The sequence below is a fragment of the Sciurus carolinensis genome, chromosome 6, assembly GCF_902686445.1.
Source record: "Sciurus carolinensis chromosome 6, mSciCar1.2, whole genome shotgun sequence".
In the NCBI taxonomy this organism is placed as follows: domain Eukaryota; kingdom Metazoa; phylum Chordata; class Mammalia; order Rodentia; family Sciuridae; genus Sciurus; species Sciurus carolinensis.
The window spans coordinates 130,704,691-130,718,706 of NC_062218.1; the positions used below are offsets into that span (position 1 = coordinate 130,704,691).

The 14,016-nt window shown below is 35.6% G+C and overlaps 1 protein-coding gene across 4 annotated transcripts in view; it reads right to left on the bottom strand.

Annotated features, from left to right (window-relative positions):
* Positions 1 to 14,016, bottom strand: part of Faf2 (Fas associated factor family member 2) — a 58,198-nt gene that overhangs the window by 16,704 nt on the left and 27,478 nt on the right. For all 4 annotated transcript variants that reach the window (XM_047556359.1, XM_047556360.1, XM_047556361.1 and 1 more), the window contains exons 2-3: positions 8,921 to 8,989; positions 1,182 to 1,316 (exon numbers count right to left, since the gene is read on the bottom strand). In XM_047556359.1, coding sequence (XP_047412315.1) covers positions 1,182 to 1,316; positions 8,921 to 8,989 — 204 coding nt within the window. The remainder of the gene's footprint in view (positions 1 to 1,181; positions 1,317 to 8,920; positions 8,990 to 14,016) is intronic.

A 14,016-nucleotide genomic window follows, 5' to 3' on the forward strand; every position in this document is an offset into this window, starting at 1 on the left:
CACCCCTGGGTTCAATCCCCAGTACCCCCCAACCCCACCCCACGCACAAGATGGAGAAGACATTAAAGGTTTGGCACCACTGGCAGTTTCAGACATCTACTAGGGGTCTTGAAATGTATCCCTCAAGGATAACGGTGGACTATTTAAACAAATTGACTGATTGTATCTATTTAGAGACTGGGTTTTGCTATGTTGCCCAGACTGGCCTTGAACTTCCTGCCTAAACTCCAATTTTAAAATATCAAGTTCTCTACTGGGTATAGTAGCGCACACCTGTAAACCCAGCTACTCAAGAGGCTGAGGCAGGAGGATCCGAATTGAAGGCCAGTCTAGACAACTTCAATAAAAAATAAAAAGGACTGGGGACGTAGCTCAGTGGTAAAAGACCCTTTTCCCCAGTTCAAAAAAACAAAAAACAAATTAAAAAACACCAAGTACTCCACAAAAAGTATGATGATAGAGTAAACTCTATGGCTCCAAGGTTAAAGGGAGTTCTTTCTTAGGATTCTGAATGCAAGTATAAGAGTTGAGTATAATCTCAAGGATAAGAAAGAGAAACTCCAAGAAGTTCTTTGGAGTTCATTATCAATATATACATATGACTTCCCTAACTAGACTGTGGAGAAATTTGAAATGGGAAGACAAGCTCTTTATTCAGCTCTAGATACCCAAGAGAAAAACACCAGATTATTGGAGCCCTTAAATGCCTGTCAAATTTAAGTGAACCACCTCTTTGCAACTAACCCTTCAAGACTAACTTGTAATATGTGGTAGAGGATTCCGAAGGATTCCAAACACTTCCTCAGAAATAGTCAAAATTAAGTAAATTGAAGCAATGAAGAACTTGGTTAAGAGATTCTAATTAAAAAGTGGGTGATCTATTAAATCTGTAGTAAACATTTTTACACATGTAAATGAACACATTCATATATTCAAAATAAGATACAGAAAATACTCCAAATAACTGACAAAGAACAAAAAATTGATAGTTTCTATAATAATTAATTTATTAAAAAAATCAAAGGAAAATGAAATACCCACTAAATCTACCAAGGGCCCAGGTCCAGCCCTTGTGAACATGTTCACATTCTAAATATTTCTTTTACTCCTATCAAACGGAGATCAAGGGAAAAAATTTATAAAATAAAAAAGGGGGAAATTCCAGCTACAAAGTAACTTGCCCTTGGTTGTGGTCTTGAGACAACATATCTGTAGATCCTGTGGTCAGCCGTATTAACCTGTAGGGGTCGGGATGGAGGTGGGTTGAAAACACTTGGTACACCCTCTTGCTCATTCAGCCTGTCCTGTACAGCAGCCTGAGAAGAAAAACAGAACAGCAAGAGTTTCAATAATGCTCAAATCAAACCAGAAGAGATGAGGCAACCATTTGGTGTTTCAAAACAGGGTGATAATTACACAAAGGTAACCTGAAGAATATATCTTCAAAACTAGTAGAAAAAAACCAAGGAACTTGTCTGGAAGCTATATGTATGCAGCAAGCATAATGCTTCTATTTGAATGGTATCTATTATTTAAGGGAGCTGGGATACAAGGTGCTTCATTGTATTATCCCAAGAAACGCCATCTACAGGGAGATGGAACACTGCGTATAGAGCCCCTGGAGTTGTGCAATGGAATAGTCCCAATGAGTGGTGTCTGACTGGAGCTTTGGCATAAAGAAACAGGTTTGCATCCTAGCTTCATCATTCAGAGAAGGCACTCAACTTACAAGCCCCAGGTTCCTTATGTGCAAAATGAAAATGTACAAAAATGCTCAGTTAATCTGAAAAATTAAAGAGATGCAGACACACAAAGATTCTAATAGAACTTTGGATAGATGATTTAAAAAATTCATTCTTATCTCAATTTTGTCCCTGAAAAGGGGTTATCCCAAAGTAGTACAAAATTTGGCCATACCCAGTGAAATGTCTGGTATTCTGGGAGGTAATCTATGCCATTTCTGATAGAAGTACTTTTTTGTTAGTAGGTTGTAGTTAGAGCTGCCTCAATCAATCCAGAAAGACAAATTTAGGTGGGGCCTTCGATAACTTGGTGTTAGTCAACGTGGGTAGCCAATTAAATAAATTATGCCTATGTCATGAAGCCCCCAAAAAACTCAACATTCCAGCTCAGGAGATCCTCTCCAGTTGGCCAAACTTCAGGTATATTGTAAAAAGTGTGCTAGGATGGTAATGCATCTGGTTCCAACAGAGAGGAGTATGCAAGTTTTACAACTGGAACCCTTTGAGACTCTGCCCTTTGTGTCTCTTCCTTTAGTTGATTTTAATTTGTATCCGTTCCCTTTAATAAACTGTAATCATGAGTGTAACAACTTTCAGTGGGTTCTAGTGAACCATCAAACTCCAGGATGATTTCTGAAACCCTTTGAACTTGCAGTTGGTGTCAGAAGGGGAAGTAGGTCTTTGGAGGGCCATGTATCCTTTAAACTTGATAGCTAGTTTTAAACTGTGTTGTTTGGCTAATTCAAACATTCTCCTAGTTACAATTCAGTGAGGAACAGAATATTCTTTAAGCAGACGGGGCTGGTTTAACTAGTTAGTCACATGCAAAAGACAGAAGTTGAACCCCTAAGCCTATACTACATGCAAAAGTTAACTCAAAATACATCAAGACCAAAATATAAGAATTAAAATGTTAAAACTTCTTTTTTCAAAAAATTTTAAATTTTTTTTGTGGTTCTAGGGCTCAAACCTAAGGGTTCTTTACCACTAAACTGCATTCCCAGTCCTTTCTATTTTTTGTTTTGAGACAGGGTCTCACTAAATTGCCCAGACTGGACTTGAATTTGCGATTCTCTTGTGTTAGCCTCCTGAGTAGCTGGAATTACAGGTGTGTCCCACCATGCCTGGTTGAAATTTTAAAACTCTTTAAAGAAAAACAGTGATGTAAATTTTCATGTACATGGATTAGGCCATGTTATCTTAGATTTGATGCCAAAAGCATAAGCAACAAAATAAAAAAGAAAAATAGCTCTTCAGTAAAATGAAAAAACTTTTCTGCATTTAAAGACATTATCCAGAAAATAAAAACCAAACATAAAAATGGGAGAAAATATTTACAAATCATATGTCTGATAAGGATCAAGTATCCACAATATAAAGAATTCTTACGACTCAACACCAAAGACAATTTAGTTTTAAAATAAGCAAAGACATTTTTTCAGATTTATAAATGGCCAACAAGAACACATAAAAAATACTCAACATCACTTTAGTCATGAGAAGAATGCAAATCAAAACCACAATGAGGGCTGGGGTTGTAGCTCAGTGGTGGAGTGCTTGCTTAGCATGTGTGAGGCACTGGGTTCCATTCTCAGCCTCACATATAAATAAATAAATAAAATAAAGGTTCATCAATAATTAAAAATATACATAAAAATAATTTAAACAAACAAACCACAATGAGGGTTGGGGTTGTAGCTCAGTGGTAGAACACTTGCCTAGCATGTGTGAGGCACTGGGTTCAGTTTTTAGCACTGCATATAAATAAATAAATAAATAAATAAATAAATAAATAAATAAATGCCCATCAAAAATTAAAACAAATAAACAAAAAACCACAATGAAATATTATCTCATACCCCCTAGAATGGCTATAACCAAAAAGACATTAAGGAGTATTGATAAGGGTCTAGATAAATTGGGACCTTCATACATTATTTTTGGGAATTAAAATGGTGCATTTTGAAAACAGACTAGCAGGCCTTCAATAGTGAAACATAGTTACTATATGTCCCAACAAATTCCACTTCTAAGTATATACCCAAGAAAAATAAAAATATACATTAACACAAAAACTTCCATACTTTATTGCAACATTATTAATAGCCAAAAGTGGGGAAAAAATATCAATCAAATGATGGATGAAAATATTGTGGTGCTATGGTCTGCATTTTTGTAATCCTCCTCCCCAATTTCCTATACTAAAACCTAATAAGTGTGGTTATGTTAGGAAGTAAGACCTTTGTGATTATATCGTAAGGATAGAGCCCTCATGATTAGGTTTAGTGCCTTTTTAAAAGAGGCCCTAGATAGCTGCTGGCCCCTTCCATCATGTGAAAATATAGTGAGAAAGTGCCACATGTGAATCAGAAAATGGATCCCACTAGACACTGAATCAGCTGGTGCCTTCATTTTTCATTTAAAAATTTTTTAAAAATTTCATATTTTATTATAGTAGCTGATTAAGAGGTGATATTATCTAAGGAATTTTACGGTTTTTTTGGTGGTGCTGGGGATTGAACCCAGGGTCTACCAGAGTTATACCCCCAGAACAATGGGAATATTTTTTGACCATAAAAAGGAATGAAGTATTGATACAAGCTACAAGAAGATAACTCTTGAAAACATTAAAGTGAAATAAGTCAGTTACAAAAGACCACATGCTGTATGATTCTATTCATATGAAAGTTTAGAAAAGAGAAATCTATACATAGAAAGTATACTAGTTAGGCATAGAAGGGTAAGGGAATAGGAGGGCAATAGCTAAAGGGTATGGGGTTTCTTTTTGGGATAATCTGCTAAATGATCTAAAATATTTTTGTGAAAATGTATTAAAATTGATTGTGATGATAACTGTACAAGTCTGTGAATACGAGATGGAACCTAAGGGAATTTTACCACTGAACTGCATCCTTAGACTTATTCATTATTTTGAGACAGGGCCTTGCTAAGTTGCAGAAGCTGGCCTCCAACTTGTAACCTTCCTGCCCACTCAACCTCTTAAATTGCTGGGATTACTAGCGTGCTCCATAGCACTGTTAAAAAGTTATCTTTTATAAAAGTGTTTTTAATAACTTAGAGTTATATAGTTTTTGTGGTACTGGGAACTGAAATCAGGGCCTCATGTATGCTAAACAAAATTATACACTTGCAGTTCAACATTCCATGAGTTTTCTAAAAAAAATGAATTAATAAACCTCATTAATACCTATAAATTAAAACTCCAGTTTATTTGGGGAAAACCTCTGGTCTATATAGGAAATATGTAACAAAAACATTTTTCAATGGGCATTAATAATATCTGGAAAGAATCAAAAGAAATTGTTAGCTGGGTGTGGTAGTGCCAGTAATTCCAGCAATTTTGGGAAGCTGAGGCAGGAGGATCTTGAGTTCAAGGTCATCTTGGGAAACTTAGTGAAACTCTGTCCCAAAATAAAAAATAAAAAGGGCTGGGGATATGGCTCAATGGTAAAGTGCCCCTGGGTTCATTCTCTAGTACAAAGGGTGGGGGTCGAGGGGATTATTAATAATGGCATTATTAATAATAATAATTATATTAATTATTATAATATATTAATAATTAATAATAATTATTAATAATAATTAATAATGGTATTAGGGAAGCAGGACTGAAAAAGAGAGGTAGGAAAATGATGTTAATGGAATTTCTTTCATACTTGATCTTAGGCTTTTCTTTGAACTTTTTAGAATCTAAATTATTTCTGATGTATTTTATGTATTATTTTTACAAGCTACTAAAATAGATTAAAATGAAACAGACTGCAAATACAGCACAATCCTGTATAAGAAAATTATATAAAAATATATATAGTCATTTCAATAAACAGAGTCAGAAAGAAAATACACTAAAATATAACAATATCTATCTCTAAAGTGGTTTACAGTTGATGAATTTCTTCTTTATGTTTTTTTAAAATTCTTTGTGGGTGTACAACATGGGTTTTTCTTTGTTTTCTTTTTCACTGCAGGGGTGCTCTAACATGGAGTTGCATGCCTACCCCTTTTAAAATTTTTTATTTTAAGACAGGGTCTCACTAAGTTGCCAGGGCTAGCCTTGAACTTGAGATCTTTCTGTTTCAACCTCCTAAGTTGCTGGGTCTTACAGGGATAAGTCACTGTGCCCTCTAGCATTAATATTCAAAGAATGGAATTTAGTCAACAGATACTTATTGAGACCCCATGACGTACCAAGCTCAATGTTATATGCTGGAAACAAAACAGTTAATAAAACTGGAAGAAACAAACAAACAAACAAAAATCCTCTGCTCTCATGGAGTTTACATTCTAGTGAATCCATCTCAAAGCAACAACCAATATTACAACTGATAATAAAACATCATGGTGAGAACAGATATTTCTTACTACCATTAATGATTTAGACAATATTCTAAAGTTTTAGCCAATTTCATAATCAAGTAAAAGAAACACAAGATGCAAGTAATGAAAAAAAAAATCACTGAGCTGCAGATGACATGATCACCTAGAAAACCTAAAAGAATATTATAAAATACGTAATAAGAAGGTTCACAGCTGGTTAAATACCAAGTATAAAAATCTAATCACCATATCAATAGACTTAAAGTCAAGAATCACATGATTATTTCAATAGATGCAGAGAAAGCATTTGATAAAATATAGCACCCCTTCATGCTCAAAACACTAGAAAAAATAGGGATAGTGGGAACATTCCTTAACATTGTAAAGGCCATATATGCTAAGCCCATGGCTAATATCATTCTAAATGGTGAAAAACTGAAAGCATTCCCCCTAAAAACTGGAACAAGGCAGGGATGCCCTCTTTCACCACTTCTTTTCAATATCATCCTTGAAACTCTAGCCAGAGCAATTAGACAGACCAAAGAAATTAAAGGGATACGAATAGGAAAAGAAGAACTCAAACTATCCCTATTTGCTGATATGATTGTATACTTAGAGGAACCAGGAAATTCCACCAGAAAACTTTTAGATCTCATTAGTGAATTCAGTAAAGTAGCGGGATATAAGATCAATGACATAAATCTAAGGCATTTTTATACATAAGCGATGAATCTTCAGAAAGAGAAATTAGGAAAACTACCCCATTCACAATAGCTTCGAAAAAAATAAAATACTTGGGAATCAATCTCACAAAAGAGGTGAAAGACCTCTACAATGAGAACTATAGAACACTAAAGAAAGAAATTAAAGAAAACCTTAGAAGATGGAAAGATCTCCCATGTTCTTGGATAGGAAGAATTAATATTGTCAAAATGGCCATACTACCAAAAGTGATATACAGATTCAATGCAATTCCAATTAAAATCCCAATGATGTACCTTACAGAAATAGAGCTAGCAATTATGAAATTCATCTGGAAGAATAAGAAACCCAGAATAGCTAAAGCAATCCTTGGCAGAAAGAGTGAAGCAGGGGGTATCGCAATACCAGATCTTCAACTCTACTACAAAGCAACAGTAACAAAAATGGCATGGTATTGGTACCAAAATAGAAAGGTGGATCAATGGTACAGAATAGAGGACACGGATACAAACCCAAATAAATACAATTTTCTCATACTAGACAAAGGGGCCAAAAATATGCAATGGAGAAAAGATAGCCTCTTCAACAAATGGTGCTGGGAGAATTGGAAATCCATATGCAACAGAATGAAACTAAACCCATATCTCACACCATACATGAAACTAAACTCAAAATGGATTAAGGATCTCGGAATCAGACCAGAGACCTTGCATCTTATAGAAGAAAAAGTAGGTCCAGAGCTTCAACATGTTGGCTTAGGACCAGACTTCCTCAACAGGACTCCCATAGCACAAGAAATAAAAGCAAGAATTAATAACTGGGATAGATTCAAACTAAAAAGCTTTCTCTCAGCAAAGGAAACTATCAGCAATGCGAAGAAAGAGCCTACAGAGTGGGAGAAAATCTTTGCCAATCATACTTCAGATAGAGCACTAATCTCCAGAATGTATAAAGAACTCAAAAAACTCTACACCAAGAATGCAAATAATCCAATCGACAAATGGGCTAAGGAAATGAATAGACACTTCACAGAAGAAGATCTACAAGCAATCAACAAACATGGAAAAATGTTCAACATCTCTAGTAATAAGAGAAATGCAAATCAAAACCACCCTAAGATTCCATCTCACCCCAATTAGAATGGCGATTATCAAGAATACAAGCAACAACAGGTGTTGGCGAGGATGTGGGGAGAAAGGTACACTCATACATTGCTGGTGGGGCTGCAAATTAGTGCAGCCACTCTGGAAAGCAGTGTGGAGACTCCTTAGAAAACTTGGAATGGAACCACCATTTGACCCAGCTATCCCACTCCTTGGCCTATACTCAAAGGACTTAATATCAGCATATTACAGAGATACAGCCACATCAATGTTCATAGCTGTTCAGTTCACAATAGCCAGAATGTGGAACCAACCTAGATGTCCTTCAATTGATGAATGGATAAAGAAAATGCGGTATATATATATATATATATATACACAATGGACTATTACTCAGCCATAAAGAATAATAAAATTATGGCATTTGCAGGCAAATGGATGAAACTGGAGAATATCATGCTAAGTGAGATAAGCCAATCTCAAAAAACCAAAGGACGAATGATATCGCTAATAAGTGGATGATGACAATAATGGGGGGTGGGAGGGGTTAGTGATAGGGTTAGAGTTAGGGTTAGGGAGGGGGGCAAGAATGGAGGAAGGAAGGACTGTATAGAGGGAAAAGAGGGGTGGGAGGGATGGGGGGGAAGGGAAAAAATAACAGAATGAATCAAACAACATTACCCTATGTAAATTTATGATCACACAAATGGTATGCCTTTACGCCATGTACAAACAGAGAAACAACATGTATCCCATTTGTTTACAATAAAAAAAAAAAAAAAAACCCAATGGGGGGAAAAAAAAATAAAATAAAAGTCAAAAAAAAAAAATCTAATAGTTTTCTCAAACAGCTATTAAGAAAAATTAAAAGGGGATAAAAGTATGGGATTTCATCACCATTTATGATTCCCTACTTTTTTGTCATGCTTTCTCCATTTTCCACACCTTTAATATTCCTGCTATGGACAAACATGTATTGTTGATTCTTTATCAGACCAGGAAAAAAAAGAAAGATTAGAATAAATCCTATTATACCTCTATGTTCCAGTTATGCTGTTCCAAGGTATGGCGACATTGATCCATAGATTCTATGCCAGTCAGATCCTGGAAAGAAAAAGACAAAAGTTACTTAACAAAAAACCAATAGTATTTATTTTTTTGTTTTGGGTATTTTTACCCCAAAGGAATCCTTAATGTTTAATGTTAGGAAAATGCACTAAGTGTTTAAGATAGATGTAAAAGTATGTTAAAACTTCGATTAAAAATTTATCCAAGCCAGGTGTGGTGGCTCAGGCCTTTAAATCCAGTGACTCAGAAGGCTAGGACAGGGGTATCATGAGTTCAAAGCCAGCCTTAGCAAACCAGAAAAGAAAAAAAAGCCAGCTGTAGCAACTTAACAAGGCCCTAAGTAACTCAGTGAGACCTTGTCTCTAAATAAAGTACAAAAAAGGGTTTTTGCTCAGTGGTTAAGCACCTTTTGGTTCAATTCTCAACAACAACAACAAAAATCTAGTCAGTTAACTATTCTAGACTCAGAATTTCTAAAACTTCAAGGCTTTTAATTAAAGAGAACTAGTGATTGAAATCAATTTTCCTCATTCAAATGCAAGTTAAAATTTTAAATATTTCTTCAACCTCTGGGTCTAGCAAAATATTTTCTAATGTAAACAACTACTCTGATTTTAATATGTAATGGTATCATACAGCTTTCCTGCAAAATGCCATGCCTTTCCTTAACTTATATCACTTTATTGGTAAATAACTTAGCTTGCAATATGAACTGTATAAAACTTTTTATGAAAAAGAATCTGTAATTCAGATGTTTTCCCATTCACTCTCCTCAGACAGTTCTAAGGTTTCAACTAAACCTGACCAAAACTCTTTCTCTGGTTCCCCTTATTCTTATCCCTCTAAATGTAATTTCCTAAGGATGTATCCTTGATTTTTGCCTCTCTTCTTGGCAATCAGTCCCCTACCTTCAAGCATCCTTTCTACGTAGATGAATCCTAGTTTAATCTCTGGGCCCACTATTCTGATTCTTAGCAACAAATTTCCTGTAGCCCATTCATATCCACCAAGACAAGGCACCAGTACTTCACTCAAATCCAACCTTTAAAATTACTGTATCTGTTAGTGATGCCACCAAAACATCCAGACAGAGGACACCTGGCTGGGTGTGGTGGTACACAACTATAATCCCAGCACTGCAGAAGCTGAGGTAGGAAGATAAGTTTGAGACTAGCCTGGGCAATTAAGGAAGATCTTGTCTCAAAATAAAATAAAAGGATTTGGGGATAGAGTTCAGTGGTAGAGTACTTGACTAGCATACAGGAGGCCCTGGGTTCAATCCAATAACCACGAATACAAAAAAAGAAAAAAAACTTTTGAAAACCTTAACCTCATCTTGCAACTCCACATTTCATTAGTAAATAAGTTTTGACAGTTCATGTTCCATTTTTTCTTTATGTCTACAACATTTCCATTCCCACAGCCAGAATCTTCAATTAACTTTTCATAAAAGCTCAAATCAACTGTCAATACTTTCTCTTCTTCCTTTTGATTCATCTTCCTGTATTTAGCATGTTTGTATGCATTACTCCTCTGTTTAAAATCTTTGAATAGTCAGCTGAATTTCAAATTGTTATTTAAATGAAAGTAATAATTCCAAAATCTTCAGCCCAACATTTAAGTGTTTTCTATAAAGTGAACCCAACCTGGCTTTCTAGGTTATTTTCCTCAATGTTTTCCTTCAGAGGACTGGGGATGCAGCTGGGTTGGTAGGGTGCTTGCCTAGCATGCACCAATCCCTAGTGCTGCCCCATCTCCCCCGAAATTTCTTCCCTTCGGATGCCCAATACCTACTAAATCTAATATTTCATTGCACATATCATGCCCAGAGAGCCAACTTCCTTCAAGGACCACTACAAAAGGGCTGGAGTCGTGACTCAGTAGTAGAATGCTTGCCCGGCATGCATGAGGCACTGGGTTTGATTCTCAGCACTGCATATAAATAAATAAATAAAATAAAAGTCCACTGACTACTAAAAAAATTTTTTTTAAAAAAAGGACCACTACAAAAGTCACATCTCAAAAAAAAAAAAAAAAAAAACAAAACGAAAGTCACATCTCTCCATTCATTCACCCTTTCATTCAACAAATACCTCTGGTGTGTCTATTCTGTATAGTAAGCATACTATGTCAAAGGGCTAGAAAAATGAGGTAAAAAGTCTATATCCTCAGGAAACTCCTCTTAATAACTGATAGCCATCATGACAAAGAGTGATCTCAACCTGACAAGAATGTGTTGGCACAGATTGACTAGTCAGAAGACTCAAGTTCTTGCTTGATTCTGCACTCCATATTCATGCACAAACATGTTTTAAAACATTCTAGAATTTAGTTTCCTTTATGTATAACATGAAGGGTTTAATATGGATTTTATATCCTTTAGAACTTGACAAACAAAAAGCAAACCAAAAAACTAAAGCTTGGATTTTTCAGAACTTTTAAAATTTACTCATTTATTAGGTATCGCACCCAGGGATGTTCTGCCACTGAGCCATCCCAGTCCTTTTTATTTTTTGAGACAGGGTTTTGCTAAGTTGCCTAGGTTAGCACTGAACTTGCAATGCTCTTGCCTTACCCTCATGAGTCACTGGGATTACAGACATGCACCACCATGCCTGGCTATAATTGTTTATTTTTTAAAATTCACAAGTGATACGTAAATTTTATAATTAAATTTAGTAGGGCTGGGGATATGGCTCAGTTGGTAGAGTGCTTGCCTCGCAAGCACAGACCCTGAGTTCAAATCCCCAGCACCAACACCAAAAAAAAAATAAAAAAATAAAAAAATAAAAAAATAAATAAATAAATAAATATAGTGTTTGAATTAATATAAAAACTTTAATACTAAAATTAAAAAGCTATTAATAGCTCTACAACTCCATTAAGAGTGAATGACTTCCATAGCTCTGACAGTCTGGATTTTATTTCCTGACCATTCTAGGCCTCTTTCCACTTTGGCAATGACATTCTTTCTGGCTTGCCTTACTTTCCAATTTCGTACATTACAGTCCATAAAGGACTGGCATGTCTAGGGTTCCTCCCTCTCTGACTGTGTATTCCCTTTAAGAATTAGACTACAGTTGGGTGCAGTGGCTCATGCCTATAATCCCTGTAATTCAGGAGGCTGAGGCAGGAAAACCACAAGTTTGAAGTCAGCCTGGGCAACTCAGTGAGACCTTGTCTCAAAAATAAAATAAAAAGGGTTAGGTATATAATTCAGAGGCACTGCACTCCTGGGTTCAATCCCTAGTGCAACAACAACAACAAAAAGGAATGAAACTCTAATCTTACCTTCTCACAAGAGTATGAAGGACCACTCCCTACCTTAAATACCAAAATTGTTTTCTATCCTCTATTATAATTATTTACATCCATGCCTTCTCAGAGGATGTAGGTTCCTTGAAAGTAGTGTCTATGATTCACTTATGTTATTACCTAGCACACGGTAAGGGCTTAAATAATTATAGAAAAAGTTAGTGGAAATTAAAAATATTTTTTGTGTATGTTTCAGTAATAGTGATAAACTGAATTCCTCTAGATATTTACGAGTTTGGGGTCTTTTTTTGTTTTGTTTTCATTTTTTTGAGGTCCTGGGGATTGATTCAAGGGCCTCATGAATGTAGGCAAGGGTTCTACCACTGAACTACCCTCCCAGTCCCAGAGGGATTTTGAAACACCAAATGTTCTCATTAGATGCCAGGCTGGTTGTTAAAAATACAAAACTGTAGAATCTTCCTAGTTAGGAAATAGTGTTTTTTTTTCTTTTTAAGTTCCTCAGCTGAACTTTAAAAAAATTCCTCAACTGATTCTAATTACAGTCAGAATGGGAAGTCAATGGCTATTAATGTGCAATTCTAAGTATGAGCAAAGTTATTTGTTTGTTTTTGAGGTACCATGGGTGAACTCAGGGCCTTGAGTTCAGCAAATACTCTACCCCTGAGATACACCCCAGTCCTGGAACAGAGATTTTTAAGTCTCTAATAAAAGACTTAAAATAAAAAATTTAAAAAGGTTTGTCAATAAGTAGGAGAAAATAAAGTAACTGCACATCTTCAATATACTGAAATAACCTAATCTGCAAGCAAAACCATTTTGTAAATAGTGAGGCAGGTATGCAGGAAGTCAAACTGGACAAGCCTGCTTTCAGATACTACTAATCATGAAACCATGGACTAGGAATAAGACTAGACACACCTAAGACAGGATTATTCATTCATACAACAAGATATAGTTATTGACTCAGTATTTTAAATATCTAGGATACAGAAAAAGTCCCTCCTCTCACTAAATTTGTATCTTTGTAGGAGACTAACCAAAACAATAAAGAGAGAGAGAGAGAGAGAGAGAGAGAGAGAGAGAGAGAGAATAAAAGAAAATAATTTTTCATTTTGTTCCAAGAGTCCTTTAGATTGGGTGCTCAAGTAAAGCTTCCCCATGGACCACAGAAGTGAATGAAAGATAAAGGGTTAAACATGGGGCAATATGTGGGAAGATTACTCCAGGCAAAAGGACAAGAAATGTAAAAATTCTAAGACAAATAGATACTTTGCATTTATCAAAATTCATGTTAACATCACAGCAGAGTGAATCTTGATGTATGCAAATTTAAAAAATCAGGTAGGATGCCAGGGGATCTCTGGATGGAACACAAACTGTGATGAAATAATCTTAATTGTATTACAAATAAATGAAACAACCTCACCAAAGGGGGTAGAGGAAAGGTGCTGACCTAAGTAACTTTGGAAATGACTGAAATCTAAGACTAAAGGCAAAAGGAACCACAAATAAGCACTGTCCTCAGTTTGATAAGAATTTTCCATGGGAATCTGGATTAATCTGAAGTCAGTGAATCTGCATTTGTACATTGGAACTGAACAATTAAGTAAATGTATGGTAGATGGTGGGAGCCAGGTTTATCACTGTTAAAGTGTGAGCTTATAGATAACCAAAGAGAGAAAGCTGGGATGATCTATGTGGTAATGGGAACATATGTACCAACTCATGTTGAACTATTCTTTTTTCTTTTTTGATAGTGGGAATTGAACCAGGGGCACTTTATCACT